The 20,611-nt window shown below is 38.0% G+C and overlaps 2 protein-coding genes and 2 long non-coding RNA genes across 15 annotated transcripts in view; 1 reads left to right on the top strand and 3 right to left on the bottom strand.

Annotated features, from left to right (window-relative positions):
* Positions 1 to 19: 19 nt before the first annotated feature.
* LOC117227207 (uncharacterized) lies at positions 20 to 4,157 on the bottom strand. The gene is made up of 11 exons (XM_033482236.2): positions 3,276 to 4,157; positions 2,936 to 3,199; positions 2,726 to 2,855; positions 2,452 to 2,617; positions 2,191 to 2,371; positions 1,719 to 2,077; positions 1,475 to 1,631; positions 1,176 to 1,307; positions 907 to 1,024; positions 649 to 803; positions 20 to 562 (listed from the first exon to the last, which is right to left on the bottom strand). Exons 1-11 carry the CDS (start codon positions 3,923 to 3,925, stop codon positions 463 to 465), a joined length of 2,412 nt encoding a protein of 803 aa, XP_033338127.1. The 5' UTR covers positions 3,926 to 4,157; the 3' UTR covers positions 20 to 462.
* A 446-nt stretch (positions 4,158 to 4,603) lies between these two features.
* Positions 4,604 to 7,196, bottom strand: LOC143258777 (uncharacterized). The gene is made up of 2 exons (XR_013032624.1): positions 7,063 to 7,196; positions 4,604 to 4,767 (listed from the first exon to the last, which is right to left on the bottom strand). It is a non-coding gene; the product is annotated as an uncharacterized LOC143258777 (long non-coding RNA).
* The window catches only part of Syp (synaptotagmin binding cytoplasmic RNA interacting protein), a 29,320-nt gene continuing 15,099 nt past the window's right edge, over positions 6,391 to 20,611 (top strand). For 2 of the 12 annotated variants that reach the window (XM_033482244.2, XM_033482242.2), the window contains exons 1-9: positions 6,898 to 7,380; positions 9,512 to 9,903; positions 9,987 to 10,094; positions 10,179 to 10,355; positions 14,351 to 14,486; positions 19,206 to 19,411; positions 19,486 to 19,635; positions 19,714 to 19,859; positions 19,931 to 20,046. In XM_033482244.2, coding sequence (XP_033338135.1) covers positions 9,514 to 9,903; positions 9,987 to 10,094; positions 10,179 to 10,355; positions 14,351 to 14,486; positions 19,206 to 19,411; positions 19,486 to 19,635; positions 19,714 to 19,859; positions 19,931 to 20,046 — 1,429 coding nt within the window. In that variant the 5' untranslated portion in view covers positions 6,898 to 7,380; positions 9,512 to 9,513. The other 10 variants (XM_033482245.2, XM_033482237.2, XM_076518442.1 and 7 more) reach the window with 8 other exon arrangements.
* LOC143258778 (uncharacterized) lies at positions 10,375 to 14,203 on the bottom strand. The gene is made up of 2 exons (XR_013032625.1): positions 13,691 to 14,203; positions 10,375 to 13,408 (listed from the first exon to the last, which is right to left on the bottom strand). It is a non-coding gene; the product is annotated as an uncharacterized LOC143258778 (long non-coding RNA).

Genomic DNA, 20,611 nt, shown 5'->3' with positions numbered 1-20,611 from the left:
GGTAAAGAAAACGAATCTACAAGATTATATGAGTTATATATTACCAAATATATATAAGAGGTATAAAATGTGCTTACAGTAGTAACTTACAGTGTATAATAACTTACAATGTTAGTTGCAATGTTAAGACATTGGTCTTAATAACAATATCATTCGTTTAAAAGTTCGTTTTTTCGCATTCTAACGCATTCTGGTAAAAAAGAAACGAGACATTTGAACCTAGTTTGGACGGATTAATATTATATATATAACATATATTATATATATAATATATATTAACTAGAATCCTTAAAAATTCAATTAATCTTACAATCAGTAGATCTACATGTGTAAATTGATCTAAAATGGTAAATTGATTATATAGCGATTCTAGCGAATCGTAAATGCATCGAATTAAAAATCTTATCTCGATGGACGGAATCGTGTTAGAAAGATGCAACTACTAAAATGTATTTTACATCATTAACGCCTGAATAGATAATACGTTATGATCGATACGATTAACATCCAGTTCATTTGAATGGATGAAGCTCCAGCTAACCGGCACTTGAACATGTCATACCTATGAAACAGTAAAATTGAATCTCGTAATGTTGATGATGTGTGTGTATATTATAATATTTACTAGATAGCTACAACTTTACTGACCTGGTTTCTACATCGTTGATTAGATTATTAAACTCAGCTTCTACTAACTGACCATCGTAATACGTAATTAAATCTTCGAACGGATATTCGAAACCTTGCTTGCATTCGCATTTATAGCCACCAGTTTCAAAACCTCTACCAAGGATGGGCACACACTGTGCAGACATTGAAATAAACCGGATGAGCCAATGTTAATAAATATACGTGTATAGATGTTATACAACAATCTTCTAAGAAGCAAAAATCTGATAAACTTACATATGAGGTTTTCTTATCGCATTTGTGGGTACTTTTGAATGCATTTGGCGCATAGAACACATCGTCGCATTGATTAATGTCGAGCTGAAGCAGGTCCATGGTAACAGCTACGACGCCTCTGTAAGGATTTTAATATAAAATGCTATGTCGGTTCTGCTCTTTCTTCACGGTGAAACTGGTTTCCTATCCCTTTAGTAGTACCTCGGATTCGATCCCGCATGCACATACTACAACCCCGTTCGGCTGTCTATGTAGACAGAAATACTTACTTGAATTCCAGTTTCCCTTTCAAACTATCCCAACCGAAAAACGGGGATGCATAGGTAATTACCCATTTCTTCACTTTGCCGTTACAGTCGAAATACGGAGTAGTCCAATGGCCGTGGTTCAAGTTTGCTGCCCTGTACAGACGTGTGTTCCCACATATTAAAATAAATCCTTTTTGGGAGATAAATTTTCTAGAGCTCCCCAATTTTATGCACCAAATCTCTTTATCCTTTGATCACATGTTACATACATATTGCTCGCGATAAAATTCATTGTCTCATGTTCGTATCCGTATTCTTACCTATAAAAATGTGGATAATGTTCGAATTTTTTTAGATACTCCCCGGTTTCGTTGTACCTAATTTTGAGTTTTATATGATATTTTTCCAACTCGTCAAAATTTGTTGCCCATCTTTGTTTTAGTACTTGAAAATAACTTTTTCTCGTATAAACTTCATCTAAAAACGTGTTTCTTATATAATTAAATGTTAATATTTTATCAAGCGATACCCGTTGTTTTGCGATAATCCCAATAGATCTTTTACCTGTATCGTTCAACCTAGCTAAATCTTCGACTTTGAATTTTCGTGTGTTTAGTTGAGTTTTATAAGCGTATGGTGCAAAGAGTGTTCTATTTGTAAATTTGTTACGATCCCAAAATGTTCCAGCAGACCAGATTTTGGTATCCCCTAGAACCAGAGCTAGAGTCTCTCCAATCATTTGGTCTTCTGTCAGAGGTCTGTCGGCTACCCTCTTACCAGAATAAACTTCATTTGGATCAGATATTTGTAGAAATGCGCTGATAAAATTGGCTAATCTAGTTGCCATTTTTGCTTCATTTTCAAAGAATTCTTTAACGCCGAAACTCGTATCTCCGCGCAATGTTAACTCTTCCTGCGTATAACTGTAAATGTATGTATTACGATTTACAAAGTCCACATCTGACGCTGTATTTTCGAATAATACAAGTGAAGAAACAATTGTATTGATATAGTTACAATTGTACTTTTAACGCACCTTTTGCAAGTTCGTGAATTTACGCTCAAGATAAACTTGAGAGTTTGATCGATATTCATTTTCTCGGATCTCATAGCTTCTGGCCCGGAAGAGTAATTTCTATAGTGGTAAAATTGTTCAAGGTATCTTTCTCGAATATATGGTTTTGCCTTCTCCCATTGCACCGGCATTTTATGAATCCCTAAAGTATCCAAAATCACGATTAGTAAATGTGTAATAAAAAAACAAAAAAAATTAGCGATATAAGAACAGGAGCCTTACACCCTATTTTAGTACAATCGAATCCGTTGTAGTATTGTTCCTGAGTCGCTCTCTCTACAATCTCTCCAAGATATGGACGTCGTACAACAGTTGGTAGCCTAAAACCTGGCTTACATCTGCACTGATATCCGCCGCGTCGAAGACCCCAACCGTGTAATGGTTCGCACTACGAATACGACAAAAATTAAATAACTTTCACATAAAATAACATAAATTTTGCATCATAATGGATTATATAATATGCATTCCTTTTCTCTCTTCTTTTATTCAATACCTCAGTAGTTTCCGTTTTACATCTTGCTGTGTTTCTAAATCTGTTCGGTCCACTGTTTCCATTTCCTTTAGGGCATTGATTTATATCTATTCTTTCAAAATCCATCTCTATCACGGATATGGCAGTATATCTAAAATAAATTATGCAACTTAATTTTTAGATTAAACTTTAAACAAGTTATCCAACTATTGAGTATAATTTTGTACATACGTTGGGTATTCTATGTGTCTAAATCCTGTGTGCCTCGGATAGATGTCTACAACAGGTACGATCGCGGCCACCAACCAGCGATTGGATCTACCACAATCAAAATATGGTCTAGTCCATCTTACAGGTCCAGGATATTCGTCTGCACCTCGTGGACCATGAAATGTAAATGTTTCATTGGTGCTGTTAGCATAGCGGATTTCAACTTGATATGTAGTTTTGGTATCGTGTCTCTTGTCAACGTTATCTGGTAACCATTTCTTATACCTAAATGCAGATAGCAAATGAAATAATAACATAAAGGATCTATATATGCTATTATATAATAAAATCCCTTACTTACCATTCGTTTATACGATAATAGTCAGTTGTGTAATCTTGACTTAAACTGCTCCTTGAAAAAGCACCAAGATCTTGTACAGTAAAAGTATTTCTTGTAGATATTCTCTCTAAATGTATTGGGTCATTGAAATCATCAGCTCTGAATGTTCTTGGTGCAAATCTGGGCATAGTTTTATTGAAGAAACCTCTGTAGGATGAGGAATAAGACATATTTGGGGAGAAATAAATGGCAGAAGCATTTATGTGTGGATTTGCGGAAACATCGGCGACTGTCGACAAGAAATAATACATCATGCCCGGATCGTATGTATCGTTGATTGCTGGACGTATGAATCGTGATTGTAAAATGTAACTCCAAAAGAAGGATCTACTGAGTGCCATGTTTTGAAGATGCAATAGAGCAGTTCTATTCGGGAACACAGGATTAATGTTAATATCTTTGATGTCGGGTAAATGAGAGACCGAATCCTCTGGCAAGTAAAGATCTTCGAGATGCTGAATAGGACAATTATCTTTGTTGATTTTGTCCATTTTGAAGCGAATTTCGTCAAACGCATCTCTGACTTGCCATTCATATTGACCGACAACGCCCGAACAACAGAGCCACACAATTACCGTCGTCACATAGATTTTTGAATTGGTGTATTCCATGTTTTCAAAGAATTGTTAGCTGCTTTGTGACATTCGTATCATTATTGTCCACCGGATCGTCGAAACATAAAAATGATTGAAGTGTTTCAAATTGAAGCGAAAGTCCTTTACATTCCACACCACACTAGTCACATGAAGAACCGTGTAAACACACCCAATCTACTCGAAACGTTCTCTACGCTCATGCTGCTTCGTTCGTACATACAGTAGCGCCCACATGTTGCTTTGGCTATGACGTCATCAATTCTATACTGAATTACATGTAACTTTTCCTAGAAAATCACATGCGCAGAATCCACTTCTCATTCATTAGCTATGATCCCTTCTCGCTTTGAGATTTCGGTCCTTGTGTCAATAAAAACAGAAGAAAAACAAAATGCATAATGCGATCGCCAGCACTAGTTGTTGGAATTAGTGCATAAATATTATTTTTCCAGTTTAGGTTATTCGTCTCCAAAGATTCGTCAAAAAAAAAGAGAAGAAACGAAAGGAGTACCATTTACTCTACTCGGGTGAGTGATTCGTTAGTTTGATAATTAAATTTTATAATAGTATTTATCTAGTTTGAAGAGGAATTATCGCAATCTTGAAAGTATGGAAAAATAAGAAAAATTATGATGGAAGATGCGCCAGCAGTAGCTGTTTCAGAAAGAACAGGAGAAAGAATTAAAGCATAGCTTAATATGATATAACATTTAAATATCCTTTATTATGATAATTCTTATAGCGCCTTGGTCCATCGACCCCCGTTCCCCCGGACTTGACTCTCCTGAGTGTGTACGTACGAGTACTCTGCTGACTGTGGCATTATTGTCCCAATACTGGTCTTCACCCTTATTTATCTACGAAAAAAAGAGAATTTCTCATACCTAAACAAGTATTTCGAGGAGACAGCTTGCTGGAGGTCTCCTCGTCTCTCCGTCTCCTCGCACCTTAATGCGGCTGTTCATGCATCTACATCCTGAGAAAATTTCTATAATGCATCGTTCACGGTTCGAAACTCGTAATGTTAACGTGGGAAATACTCTTCGGAAGAGCCTTTAGACCCATAATTTATCGTCGACACATCTTACGTAACAATACGTCTTACATGAACAACTTTTAGGCTGTGCAATTTTCTTTTTTAAACGAAAACATGCACCAAATTGTACGCATCGTTTCTATCATGTCTCTATCTAACGTTTTGTGAATATATTAATCGGCCCAATGGTATCATAATTTCAAAGCGTCGATTGCATAAACATAAAATACACGTACAAGTATATTGCAATAGACGCAGCAACGTCCATTGGAGAGGAAATATGTATGCAACAAATACCAATCTATATTTCAAAATGTTGATCGAGAAAGGTTGACATATGCATAAGTATTTTTCTCTGTTGAAATCCCAAACTTCCACAACAATGGTTTCAGAGTTGGGTAAAAAGTGTATTGTCTATGGAGTATGGAGTGTGCTGACAACTAATGTATGTATGTAAGTAATGAAAGATAGAAAAGGCGGAGGAGTGGGGACAGGAAGGAGGGAGACCAGGGATAGAACGAGAAGCGGTGATAGAAAGAAAGAGAACGCTGTAAAGCGAGTAGAAAAAAAGTTGATAAAGTGAGACAAAATGAGAATATGAAGGGGGTAGAAGAATGAGTGGCATGCAAGAAAGAAGAAGGTAGAAAATAAAGAAAGAAATGAGAAAAAGAACGGAAGAAATTAGCAGAGAAACGGTTAAATAAAATTTAATTGACAAATGTGCAATGGTCGATTAGTTCGAATAGTATTTCTACCTATAACTAAATTTTGATAGAGTATTTGGAGAAATAAGAATAATGGTTAAAAAAAAGTAAAAAGTTCCAAAGGAACAGGTTTCTGCCATCGAGTGTGCAAGCATTAGCTTTCTCTGTCACTCGTTCACGTTGGAGGGACGCGGGTGCGTGTTCAACCAGACAGGCGGTTTACGGTTAAAATCAGGACCGTATCTCAATTTCTGAAACCTGCTCTGTAGGTAATTTGAATATGTATACATATTATCTACAGAATTCATTGATTATCAGAACAAAATTGTTTTTTAAGTAATAAAATAAAGAGATTTTCACGTAGCACGAAGGACAAGTGACGCACATTATACAGTCGTCGAAAAACGCATGCATACTTGCATACGTGTTAGTGCGTGCATATATTACATGTATTATCCAACACTGCGATTCATTAAGAAATTTATACGAGTCTCCGAAATTCTCCAAAGCTGCAAGATAAAAGCGATCAATAGCGCAAATGATAAGTAAATGAACAGATAATGGAAATAAATTTTGCTTAGTAGTACTTAAATTGTGCTTAAATGTTTGGTTGTTGAATGTTATTTTAGAATCTTCTACATTGACTGGTATAACAGAAATACATATAAGCATATAAGACTATGCATTTTCTGATTGGGTACAGATCGTTGAATATACACACATAAATACATGCAGTCGCGTATTCATGCGTGTACACCGTACGTGTATTTTATGTTACCACAGATTAGTGTATGTACAGTTTAATTTGGTAAACGAACGCAAATGTATGCATGTAATTTCATATTATGATCGCAAAATAATTTTGGTCGTGAGCTATAACATGGATTTTCAGGCAATGTAAAATTAATGTAAATTATATTCTGTTATAGGTTAGTTGCGAAGAAAATAAAATAAGAAGTGGAATGATAAAAAAGGTAGGAGATGAAAGAGAAACAGAGCAAGAAAGAACACATAAAGGAAAAGGAGAAACGAGGGAAACGAGAAATCGAAAAAACTATAGACAAATTTGCCAGAGAAACTGGCGGGGAAGAAAAAAAGGGCAAGAAAAGGAACCGTAGGAATAATTGTTGTTGCAGGGCGAGAACTGAGAAGGCGAGCGGTAGGGGACCAGGGACGAGTTGCGACGAGTCTGACTAAGGCGGGGCTCGCATATACCGCGCGAAGAGAGGTAAGCGGTTAAATCGGATTGGATTGAGGCGCAACTAGCAAGTAAGCGGACGTGGAAACTGGTTTGGTTTTGTGGGGCTTGCACCACTGCACCGCTCTTTCAGCGAGACAGTCCAATTTATGCATTGCGGCTATGTAGGGACTACACGATATCGAAACACTGCGCCCGGGCTTACTTCACTTACCGTCATCATTCGTTGCAATATTATCAAAACTTTGCAAGTGCCTACAAGATCAAATTCACTGCAGGACATCTTCTATGGTTATACAACACAGTGGTTATATTTTTTTACGCGGGTTCGAGGAAAGTTGTGCAAAATAAAACGCGGAAGTGAAGCGAGACACACACGCAGCACGTTCGAGTTCGCGAAAATATTGGTGAATTTCGCGGTAATATGAATTTTATACCAGTTGAACGATTGTGACAGTTTTGTGACGTATCTAGTGCTCTGTTCTACAATATACTCAAAATTTATACTGCAAAGGCTTCAAATCTCGTGCAGGTACATCATTTTTATGCGTATCGTTTATTATTTCTATTATTATTTCGGTAATGGACATTTAACGGCTCCTACTGTATTTTTTATGCCGCGTTTAGTTGTACACTTTACCTGTGTACGTATTTTCCACGGTGTCACTGCGATAAGAGAGGTTATGGTATGTCGCGCCGACACAATTGTTCCTCGTACAGATAACCTTTGGTCATACTTTTCGTATTTCCACCGTGATATTTGTTTACCAATTATTCGATAATGTACCAATAAATCAAATACCTTGTGCTTTTTGTCAGAAAGTATAGTATGCTTGTACTAAAATCACGCTAAGACGCAAAACTTACCGTAATGTTAAATTATTACCGATACGGAAAAAATTGCATTAGAACTTCGTACTTGCACATATTTATACATCCTACATATATTCGATTATTTTCTACACCATTACTATAAAGTTTCTCTTTGTAAATGTCTCTTGGGTTTATTTATTTATTTATTTATTTATTGTGCTCTGTTTCGTGTTCGGCGCGTTTTCTATAGGAAGAATAACATTTCGAGATAAATTTAGGAACAGAAAAGCAGGCTGATAGAACTTTCCTTCGTTACATAAATATCTCTGTTATTTGTTAAATAAATCATTGAATCTGATTTATAAAATAAACTGGTGCATGTTGAAATTACGTTGATTCGTTGGAATTTAAAGAGAAAAAATGATAATGAGAGAGGACACGAGTGTTATCTAGATATTAAAAAACATAATACATATGTACATACATATGTGTATGTAGGAGTACCACGAATGTGTACACTGTACACGATGCTAAAATGTTGGAGAGAATATTCTGAAATTGAATCTTTATTGCAAAAAAGAGAGTATGATAAAAGACATTATATTAAGAAAGCAACTTGTCGAAGCGATTGAAATTTAAGCATAAGACAATAACCGACGCTTCTCGTATCTACCATTTGGATTCGTGATTCGTTATTTCGTACAAGTGCATATTGCACGCGATCAACTTTTTCTTCTCAGTTTTTGCACGAGCCAATCAGAATTTGCGAATGCGCTTCAAAAGAAAATGGCTAACTCGTGTCGCTGGGTTCGAGCGTATCTTTGCGCGTCGTTTTGTGAACCCCGTAGTCTGCAATCACGTTGACGTCTATCGCCATTTCCTCGCAGGAGGATTCTGTTCATTTACTTTCTAAGGTATATACAACTTTTTTATCTTCAAGATTTGTTAACTTTTTCATTGGTGCACTTTCCTAACGGTGCGTTTTTAAAAGCTGGTGCTAATTCGTCGATTAGAAGGGCATGTGTTGATGTTATCGTGAGTGCAAAAGTGCATCAACGTATTCTTGAAGAAATATGGATGCAGTTTCATTGCCGGCCGGCAAATGATTCGTAAAAAATTGATTTCGATGCTATGCTATCGCTCTTGGGGCTTGAGCCGTGTTAAAATCGAATCAATCAATTATTTTCAATCGTGTCCTCGTGATGAAAAAATCGGCAACTATTGTATCTTGGAGTATTCTTTTTAACGTGATTTCTTTGTTTTTTCTTTTCACCTTACCCAAGATGTGCAGTACGTGTACGAATATTGTCTGATTGATGAAAGCTTTGCTGCTACGAAGATTTCATTCGTATATTGGAGGATACACGACATTTCGTAGCTGCGACACCCCTTTATTGTCGAACGCGGGAAATTATGCGTCCTCTACGTTACATGGTGTCAAAGGCAGATGGTGTTTAGTTCTAAGTTTCGGTGCCAACCGTTCATGTTTTTGTCTTTCGATTGCTCCATTCGTACGTTCAAAGATTTAAAAATTTCGACAGTTATACAATTCCATTTTCATTGTATTGCTCTCTGTCTGACTGTTATTGTTATTCGTTGGTGATTTCTGGCTTTTAGAACCATTTGCCAAAATATACAATCGAATTGGAAAGAGACAAGAATTTACAAAGTAATTAAAAAGAACTAGAGAAACATTCATATTTGTCCACTTTATGTGTCATTGAGTAATAATGTTTCCTAATAGTCAAATTGTTTTAAATTGTTAGCAATTTTGGTCTTTGTATAGGGCATCCAAACTTTGTATTCGTTGATGCACAGCCAGTAGACTGATTACAATTTTTCTTTTATAGCTATGGCAGAAGGGAATGGAGAAATAAAAATGGAAGAGAAACAGTCTAAGGAGGAAATGGAATATGTAGACCGAACAGAAGACTTTTCCAAATTAATTCAATACGGTTTGGATGAAAAAGTAGCTGCAAAATTGGACGAAATTTACAAAACTGGTAAATTGGCTCACGTGGACTTGGATGATAGGGCATTGGATGCTCTAAAGGAATTCCCCGTTGATGGTGCTTTAAAAGTACTCACTCAGTTTCTTGAGTCGAATTTGGAGCATGTGTCAAACAAATCTGCATATCTGTGTGGCGTAATGAAAACCTATAGGCAAAAAAGTAGAGCTGGTCAAGGCACTGGTACTGGTACTAGTACAACACCTAAAGCACCGGATGAGGATAAAATCAAAGTAAGCTCATTATATACTGATAAGTTATTGAAGTTGTTTTTGTCAACTGATACTTATTAAAATGAATGTGTATTGTTTCACAGATGATCCTTGAAAGAACTGGGTATCCTTTAGACGTAACAACAGGACAAAGAAAATATGGAGGACCTCCTCCAAATTGGGAAGGATCTACTCCAGGAACCGGTTGTGAAGTAAGCAGTATAAGATGAAGATGGAGAAAGAGAAGTGATCCGTATGGTGTTCTGATCGGTAATGAGATTATTTTTGTTCTACAGGTATTTTGTGGAAAAATCCCAAAAGATATGTACGAAGACGAGTTAATTCCATTATTCGAAAAATGTGGAAAAATTTGGGATTTGAGACTAATGATGGATCCGATGGCAGGTTGCAACAGAGGATACGCATTTATCACTTTTACTGACAGGGAAGCGGCTCAGCAAGCGGTCAGGGAGGTACGTAGACTTTCTCTAATTTCTTCACCACATAGGTACATGTTTGTGAAGCGTACAAATTCTGATACCCTGTTTAACAAAATTTTGCTATGGGCAGATCGGTTCCCTTCACTTTTGTTTCTACAATACGTAAACACACGTTATAAAACTTGTTATTGCTATCGAAATATTCGATCTTTCGAAATGTTTAAATATAACTTGATATTAATATTGATCTGTTTTCTTTATCGTAATGCATATTTATACTGTTATTCTTTGTCTGTATTAGCTTGTGTCGGTAGCACTTTATTCAATATTCGCGTTATCGTTGCTCGTTTAACTGTGGCGAGTAAGCAACCAAGAAATCAAGAAATATCGGGTTCTATATGCCAACAGAGCATCGTTGTCCCGATTTCTTTGGATATTCATCGTTTAGCTGTCCCAATTACAGAAAATCAAACCTGTCATTCGAAATTTTACCCGTTTTTGTGTTTTTTTTTTCCTCAATTAAACATTTCGAACGAAGTTTTTCATATTCCTATGTGGCTTGTTCTACGTTACGTTTACACGCTTCGTTTCCAGTAGTTTAAACTGCGATATCATATTATTGTTTCGCTAATGATCAAGGTAACAAGAACTTTCAATTGAAACATTTTGGTTAAGAACAATCCACATATTTGTTTCGTTAGCGTATATGTCCCTGATCATCGAATCGTGTTTAGCAAATTACATCCAACACATCCCTTTATATTTACCAAGATTACAATACTGAAAAAAAGAAAGTGTACGTACGTATAGACGCGAGCGCGCGTACACATGCATGCACGCACAAACACACATACACATAGACCCATAGACACATATGTATACGCATACGCGCACACAAACACATATGCAGACACATACACACACGTAAACGTACAAGTACTCACGCATACGCATATTCGTCTATACGTATATTCGTACGAACGCGCACCTGCATACGTATATTTGTACGAACGCGCAAATGCATACGTATAGGTATACGTATACGTATACGTACCAGAACTAAAAGAACACACGCATACCTATCTACATACAGACATTAATATGATATCCTATGGATGAGTTTCTTTTTCCAGCTCTCCTCTTTGCTCAGTGGGCAAAATTGGGAGTGGAGAACCTTCCAGAATTTTCATGATGGAATACTGATAATAATAATGATAAAGATAATAATAGTATACTAATAATAGTATAACAATAATAATAATAATACCAATAAGAATAATGATAAGCATAATAGTAGTTATCATTATAATCGTGATCATAATCATAAATACAATAACAAAAATAATAATAATGATAATAGTAATGGTAATAATAACAACAATAATAACAGTAATTGCAATAACAACAACAACAACAATAGGAGTAGTAATGATAATAATAACAAAGACAATTAATTATAATAATAGTAATGATAACAATAATAATAACAACAAACAAAATGATAATGAGACAATGCTTATGGGATAATGATAACAAGATGATGATAACTGGATGATAATAACAAGATGATGATAATGAGGTGATGATAATAATATAACAATAACAATAATGACAGTAGTAGTAGTAATAGTAGCCACGGTAGAAATAATATTAATAAATAATACAGTAGTAAAGTAATAACACAAAAACATGAACGATCAATATTTTTAATGATAACAACAATGTTAATAACCATGATAATAATAAATAGTGTACTAGCCAATGTCAGTGATAATTTTAAAAGAAATGAAATGAAATGTCTCGCGTGGTTAAATTTGTTAGAGGTATATGTACCCAATTGGACGGTTCTTATTGGATAGTAACAATGTTTGCAACAAAATTTGGAAAAATTGGTAGGCTTAAAATTTGTTTACAGGAAAACATGATCCGTGTACGCCGGTTTCCTATATTGTGAAGACTCGAGCGGCAAAGCGCATGCCACTTTCTCGCTTTCATGGAACCACGCCATGTTAATTATTTCACTAAATTGCACATTTCTGAAAAATTTTGCCGAAATTTTCCTGTTTTTTCGCAATTACATAAAACACAAATTATCTAATTGGAACAATATTAGGCATGTGTCTGTTTTCTTCATCCCACAGCTCGATAATCACGAAATAAAACCCGGCGAGAATCTGAAAGTAAAGATTAGTGTTCCTAATCTACGACTTTTCGTGGGGAACATACCAAAGTCAAAAGGCAAAGAGGAGATCTTGGAGGAATTTGGTAAATTAACAGGTAAAGTGAATTCGAGGCGTGTGTACCTACCTATCTACCTATACCTACCTGTCTACCTGTATTGTAACTTAAGAGTGGTAGCTTTTAAGTAGTGGTTGTAGATGGTATGGAATTCCGGAGCATCCAAGAAAACAAAACGGTGATCGCGCGCGCGTGATCGTGCGATCTGCGATACACAACCTGTGACACCTTCAGTTCTGGTCAGTCTCCTTGCCTCTCGGTTTATTAGTGAACAGTAACACCTCTCTGGTCCAAGTCTTCTTTTCCTCACATATTTAGGTTGAGTTATGAGTTATTCGCTTCCCGCCAGTCACAACAGTCACAACAATCACTTCAGAGTCTGTTCCGGTCCTTTTCCTTCTCCTTTCATCTTGCTCATTTTTTGCTCATTTTGCTCATCTTGCTCATTCTGCTCATTTTGCTCATCTTGCTCATCTCGGATTCTACGACTCGTTGATTCTCCCGTAATTGCTATCATTTTGTTTCGATGATCCTCACCTGCCGGCATCAATCTTTTCCTACCAGCAACATTTCCCCATTCATTTCCGTCCTCACTTTTCCTATTATTTTTCGTGTTTGTGCATCCCGGACCCGTTTCTTTTTGTCGGTCTTTCGTATAGTTTTCTAACACTTTCGCTTCACTCGTTACGTTTCGATTCGATTCGATTCGATTCGACTCGACTCGATCCGATCCGATCGATTCGATGCATTTCACGGTCGACACGTCGATCGCACCCACTCTTTTTTTTTCTTTTATTTGTTCTTTCGTTTCTTTTAATCACGAACAATGCGGAAAAGAGACGGAGAAACTGAAAGAGAGAAAATGTGTGGAAGCAATCGAGTACGAGTCCTAGTTTGATCGTTAACATCTTGCTGACCGGTCGCGGGTATACTCGTGTTGCTGTGTCCGAAACGTTTGCTGACCGGTCATGAGTTAACATTCGAGTTTCCATTCCACATGCCGGACTCCTGTTTCTTTTAAGAATTGCCGTGCGCGCGGAAGGGTTTTCGCTCGAAAGAGCCGGTCAGCAAGGTGTTAAGTTGATTATGATGGTAGATTACGATTCGACGTATGGAAAGAGAATATAAACCGTGTTTAGCGGTGTTCTCTGCGTAGTTGTTCGTGTTCGATCGTGTTCTCTGCGTGGCGACACACTAACGCGACGATTCATGACTGAGCCTCGAGCATGGGGGTATGGGAGATTTGCGTGGACCGCTGGGGCGTTTGGCTCGCTAACAAACGGACAGGCACTCCCATCCACCTAATCCAGCTGATCCACCTGACCCATCAGACCCATCAGACCCACCGGACCCACCTGATCCCACCTGGTCCATTCGACGTGTGTTCCAGTCGTTCCAGTCTCTCTAATTGCCCATGATCTGGTCATTCCGTCGTTCCAGCCACTTGGTTCTATGTCATATATATTCTCCCTTGTACACTGTATACAGTATTCCATAGAGTCCAGTCCCCCAGGTCTGATCTCATCAACCGCAACCATAAAACGTATAAACGTACAAACGTATGCAGTTAGTTTTCCTGGTGTTGCCTCCGCGATTCACTTTCCACGATATATAAATCACGATCCTCGGCAAACTCGTTCGCCCCGACCTGAAAAAAAAAAGAAACATACGACATGTTTAAGCCTCCCCGAAGGTTGCTTCACGAAATCCCACGTTCAGACAGCCAATAAGCAGGTGAAATTGTAAAAGGCAAGCTTAATTGGCACTCTCCTTCCACATTATTCTTACAGCTGAATGATTATGAGATTCGGAAAGGGAAAAAGATTGGTGTTACCGTATCTTATAACAATCACCGCTTGTTTGTGGGAAATATTCCAAAGAATCGAGACCGAGATGACTTGTTCGAAGAATTTACAAAGCACGCACGTAAGTTGACAAATTGTCCTTAAATCAGCAACAACCAGTAACCAAAGGAAGCTCTGGGGGACAGATGGTGGGATAAAATCTGTGTTTAGAAAAACCGATCGGCTATATTTATCACGTCGGGAGATCGATGATAACGGGTGCAACTCTTGCAACATGATTCTCGTCGATTTACCTCGATTTTCGTTTATTTTCGACGATTTTCGTCGGAATTTGGTTCATTTACGTCGATTTGATTCGATTCGACCCGACTCGACTCGACTCGATCAGATTAGATTAGATTAGAATAGATTAGATTAGATTAGATTAAATTCAATTCAATTCAATTCGACTCAATCACACCTTTGATTTGCTTCACCTTGGATATCGATATAGCGCGCGACCTAGTCAAGCTGCAACATTTCGCGTTTGCTTTAAATTTGTCAAATAACTAATTTTCTCACGATGGTTCCAATTGTTTTTCTTTTATTTTTGAATGAAACCAGTCTTTCTGTTCGGATAACGGTATAGAGACAACGGTCGTATCAATTCGTAAGCAGTTCGATGCGTCCCACGATCGGAGAAAATTTCGATCATCGAGCCGAGCGTAAAAGCCAAGTCGTACTTGAAATAGCGTCGCGACAATCAGTCTCCAGTTGAGAGGAAGTTAAAGTTTATTGCGACAATTGATCGTGGGATGCTTCGAATGCGTGTAATCGCAAGGCCGCGGAGAGAAAAGTCGAGAAAAGGGAAGAGGAAGAGGAGAAGGAGAATGAAACGGAGGAGAGTGATTGACGGATAGAAAGTGGGAGCGTTCATGTATAAATGCGATATATAACTACACGGTGTAATAATAAATTGATAGAAGATTTGGCACAGTGAAGTCGAAATTCGCAAAATTTTTCTATTCGTTCACGTACCAGTATCGATTGAATTCTGCTTCTAGCCACCGATCGGCAGTCGAATTAGCAGCATTTGCCGGATGAAAAGTCTTTATGTTTTTTTCTCGAGCTTTAAAAACATCTTTAGATCGATGATACTTGTCGTCATCGACTTGTAAATGCGATCGGAACGATTGAAGCTTTATACGTACGGGATACGTTATTTATTTCTGTGCGATACGAGCAAATGTGGCTTGAACGGCCGTGTGCAAGAATCTGTGTGCCTGTTTGTTTGTTTGTTCGTTCATTCGTTCATTCATTCATTCTTTCGTTCGTTCGTTCGTTCGTTCATTCGATCGTTCGTTCGTTCGTTCGTTCGTTCGTATCGCATTTTTGCATGTAATATTCAAGTCTGGACACAGAGAGGAAAGGAGATGAGATACAGGAAGGGATAATCAAGTGGAAGAACGTAAAAAAGAAAAAAAAGAAAACACAAGGCACAAAACACGTTAGTTTTGAATTGACTAGTACAGAGACACACGAGAAGCGGTGTAATCTGAAAGTGCGATCGATGAAATTGTTCGAGAATATATAATAACGGCAGGACATCCGAGTAGCGCTAAAACGATACTGATAATATCCGGCAAAACCAACTCCGAACCGTAAACCGTACCTGTGTCTGCCTATCTCCGCATCTGCATCTCTGTATCTGTGTCTTTCTCTTCGCCTTCATTTTTATTTCTATCTTTATCTTGATTTTGATCATTCTCTTTGTCTTTGTCCACATCCGTATGTCCGTGTCCGTATTAATCCGTATCCGTTATCCTTGTCTATACGGTTCTCTGTAGGAATCGAAAAGTGTTGACGTCGACAGCATAGAAACGAGCGCACTCTCGTCTTAACGAAAAGAAAATTCAAAGCTCGCATCGGATGCCTTGTCGCGCGTTAACGGTTACGATAAATGACTTGCTGACAGATATATTTGCTTTACCGAATTTACTATCATTGCTCGGCTTTTAAACTGAGAGGAAGGAGAGGAGAACTATGTTTTTTGAGGAAACGAGGGGCGAATCACTGGGTGTAACGACTAGTGTGTAATATGTCTGTGCTCGACGAAGAATAACGTGTGGAAGCGAACTCATTTGTTCGCTTTCGATGCTATCGAATTTTGAACGATCGGTCCGTTTAAAGGAAGATACCTATCCAAAGATCGATCGAACGAAACGTAAACCTAAAAACATCTACGATGCCACCGGTCGTAACGATATATTGTCATTGTCATTGTCATTGTTTGTGTCAGTGTTAGATATAGTGTTCGTCTTAGCGATAGTGATAGTGACAGTGGCAGTGATAGTGTCAGTGCCAGTGTCAGTGTCAGTGTCAGTGTCAGTGTCAGTGTCAGTGTCAGTGCCAGTGCCAGTGCCAGCCCTCTCATATCTTGCTTCAGTCGCAAGGGTTTCGAGTTTGAATAAATTTACAGTTTTCTCTAACGTCGTTATCGCGTACATAACATGACCATCGCACTGCATGGAAATTATAATAGCATGTTCTTTCTTCCATTTAACGACTCTTCTTTATTCTCTGTTTTGATTATAGTACATTATTATAGTACATTGCATTGCATTGCATTGCATTGTATTATACACTTACATTGTATTTATATTTATATATAATTTATGCTATATTACATTATATTATATCTTACTGTAGCGTATATTTTCACGCAAGCGACGATTATGTACCGATCGAACGGACCATAAACACGTTCATTTGGATGATAAATTCTATTTTAACCCATGAGTTTGAAATTGTCCACACCTCCCTCGCGAGTCTTGTGGTTTCAACCACTCTGAACAGATTTCCCAGATGCAACGTTTTATAACTTTGCATTTGCTAGATTAGCAGATACTTGCCGAGCTTTACAAACGTTTATCGCCTTTCTGTTACTATTTCTTCTTCTATCGATACTTCACTTTAATTCATGTTTTGCGTTTTCTCTTCTTTTTCCATCTCCATTTCCAATTCCGATTCCGTTTCCGATTCCGTTAACATTTTAATGTATAGATTTAGTTCTCTCGAGGAAACTGAGCCAAACGCGAGTTTTCACCAAGTCGAAAATAGTGTTTTCTTTTGTGGTCGGACGTAGCGGTTTCATGGAAAATGCATCTTTTGATAGAAGTATTTATCGTCGTACTTGTATCTGGTAAAACCAGGATGGAAAACGTACCATGTGTGCACGGTTACGAACATGAACGCGATCGCGAACGCAGTTAAGATTGAGCACGCGCGTATGTATGCTGGTGCGGTGAGCGTGTGTGTATTGTGCTGTTTTATTTTTTCTTTTTTTTTTTGTTTTGTTTTCTACTGTATTGGATTGTGTCGTATTGTATTGTATTTTATTGTTTTGTTTTGCTTTCTACTATTTTGTTTTGTTGTGTAGATGCGTGAGTATGTATATTATTTCGCTGAAATTGGATAGCTGCAGACTTGTCGATGCTGTTTCGCAACGAAACTTGAGAATCGCGTCAACGTATAGTTGCCCCTTTGGCAGAGGTTTTAAGATCACGGACAAACATCGAGCGAATTGGACTTTTTAAATTTCGTATGTTCAGGGTCTAAATAATACATGCTGCGTGTCGGTAGTATAGCATTGAATCTTTCTAGGTAAAGATAGGCATCTTTAACGCAGAAATCATTCGCTTTTTCATTCCTTTATCGTTGCAATTTCTGAAATGCTGATAAAACGGCGCGTAACAGCATATTAAATTTTTTTACGTCAAATGTACGTGTGTGTATCTCTTTTTCTCTCTTTCTCTCTCCATATCTCTTCTCTCTTTCTCTCTTTCTCTTTCTCACTGACTCAGGTCTCACTCAGTCACCCACTCATTAATTCATCTGTTCATTCATTCATTAATTCATTTAGTCATTCATTCATTCATTTTTTCATCGATTAATTCATTTATTCATTCATCCGTTCATTAATTCATCTGTTCACTCACCTACACGCAAACTCACTCGACCACTGACCCTCCATACACGCGAACGAACACGCACACGTACACAGAGTGATCCACTCGATCATGCATACATAGAGTCGAACACTCAGTATCACTTTGACGTTTTACACGGTCGTCTTTCGTATCTGTTATCCTTGTCTGAACGTTTCTTGCGGTATCTATATTTTCACATTTGTCTGTTTCTATCATTTAGTTTTCTTTCGTGTTGTTTTCCTTGTTGACGTTTGTTGACGTCTGTTGACGTTTGTTGTTGATTATTGAGAAGTCGAGTAACCGGTAACGACGAGTGAATAGCGTGCAGTCGATCGCATTTTACAGACTCCTCTGCCTGCTACACAACGTACATCGAAGGAAAGCAAACTGTGAATCGGTACAAATCGGTATGAATCGTTATAAATCGATCGATTGAGTAGAGCACAGTATTTCCTGTACCCGCGCAGCTTTTATTCGCGTAATTCGAGACCATGCAACGTGAGATCGCTTCCATTTATTCTTTGCGTTTCGGCAGTGTTTGTTTCTCCTTTCTTTCCTTTTTGTTTTAATTTAGACAAATATTTTTCATCTTCTTCAATTGAAAAAAAAAATGTTTTCTCCAATTTTCTTTAAGTTTAAACATTTGTTTTTTCGATTTCTTTAATTGAAAGAATATTTTTTCAAGTACCTTTTTTTTCACTTCTTATCTTTTTTTTATTTGTCATTTCGTTGTCTTAGTTATTTATTTTTTTATTTTTTTTTCCTTCTAAAATTTGTTATTTTTTTGTTACTTTAACCGTAGATGTACATATTCGTAACGCGGTCAACGACAAAATCTATTGATCCATTTTGTATAATTTTTCATCGCACAGCTGGCCTGACCGAGGTGATTATCTACAGTTCTCCGGACGATAAGAAGAAAAATAGGGGTTTTTGCTTCTTAGAATATGAATCTCACAAAGCAGCTTCCTTAGCGAAACGAAGGCTGAGCACGGGCCGCATCAAGGTATGGGGCTGCGATATTATAGTCGATTGGGCAGACCCTCAAGAAGAGCCCGACGAGCAAACGATGTCGAAGGTGAGTTATCCCGCTGAGGTGATAAGTTATAAACCGTTAAGAGCAACCATCGAGCAATTAACTTCCTGTTTCAGGTGCGTGTACTTTACGTAAAAAACTTGACACAAGATTGTTCCGAGGAGAAGTTGAAAGAGTGCTTCGAGCAGTACGGTAACATCGAACGAGTCAAAAAGATCAAGGACTACGCTTTCGTGCACTTCGAGGAGAGAGAGAACGCGATCAAGGTAAGAAAGGAGAATGTGACTCGACAGAGCGGGATCGGCTCGAATAGATTCTGTTTATTCTGTTCGTTGTCGTTTCAGGCGATGAACGAATTGAATGGAAAGGAAATCGGTGGCTCCCACATAGAGGTGTCTCTCGCGAAACCGCCGTCCGATAAGAAGAAGAAAGAGGAAATGCTCCGCGCCAGGGAACGAAGAATGATGCAAATGTTGCAAGTTCGGAGCGGGTGAGTGTTTTCTCGCGATCCGCGTGTTCGATCGAGTTCGGAATATCACTGGAATCGTTTGCGTTGTACAGAGGTTCTCCGTCGCATCCGAGCATGATGGGAGGACCGATGCAGGTTCGCGGACCTGGTCAGGGTCCTCGCGGAACTGGTGCAGGTATGCGAGGACAAATGGGACGAGGCGATTACGGTAAGTACTACCACGCCAGCTCAAGTTTCTGGTTCCTCTATTCCGCGGGTTTCGACCTGTTGCTGTTCTGTTGTTCCGTTGTTTCACGATTACTGCAAACACAAATGCATTTTGTTTACTCGAAGCACTTGTTCACCGCGCGCTTTCTTTCAATCAACACTTTCGCAATTAAAACGTTCGCGTACCATCTTTGTTACTGGCTCGTTACCAGTAAAAAAAAAGTTCCCGATAAACTTGTTCCGACGATACGAATCGCGTTACGTCCAATCTCTTCTTTTTGCTGTTTTATGCAAGTCGGTATCAATCGTAGCTAATCTCGCGTTCCTATTCGATTCAGTTTGGCCCGAGTCTATCCCGACCGCGGTTTACTTACTCACGGGTTCGATATTCTTTAACGATTATTATTTCGCGATTTCACGATTTCGTAGCTTCGCAATTTTCCAGTTCCGCGTGCAAGTCGAATCATCGAATCACCGAATTACGATACACGATAGTTGTCGCTTAAATAACTGAATGTTCCAACCAAGTGATTTCCTCTTTTTTCACGTATTTTCACGCATATATA

The sequence above is a fragment of the Megalopta genalis genome, chromosome 2, assembly GCF_051020955.1.
Source record: "Megalopta genalis isolate 19385.01 chromosome 2, iyMegGena1_principal, whole genome shotgun sequence".
Lineage (NCBI taxonomy): Eukaryota > Metazoa > Arthropoda > Insecta > Hymenoptera > Halictidae > Megalopta > Megalopta genalis.
This window is presented reverse-complemented; position numbering and strand designations above follow the sequence as displayed.

Excerpts from the sequence above, each read along its gene's own strand:
- LOC117227207 (XM_033482236.2), bottom strand. The coding sequence starts at position 3,925 with ATGGAATACACCAATTCAAAAATCTATGTGACGACGGTAATTGTGTGG. Across the intron at positions 1,025-1,175 it reads AAAGGGAAACTGGAATTCAA|AGGCGTCGTAGCTGTTACCA; the intron begins GTAAGTATTTCT and ends AAATCCTTACAG. Across the intron at positions 804-906 it reads GCGATAAGAAAACCTCATAT|TGTGTGCCCATCCTTGGTAG; the intron begins GTAAGTTTATCA and ends ATGTCTGCACAG.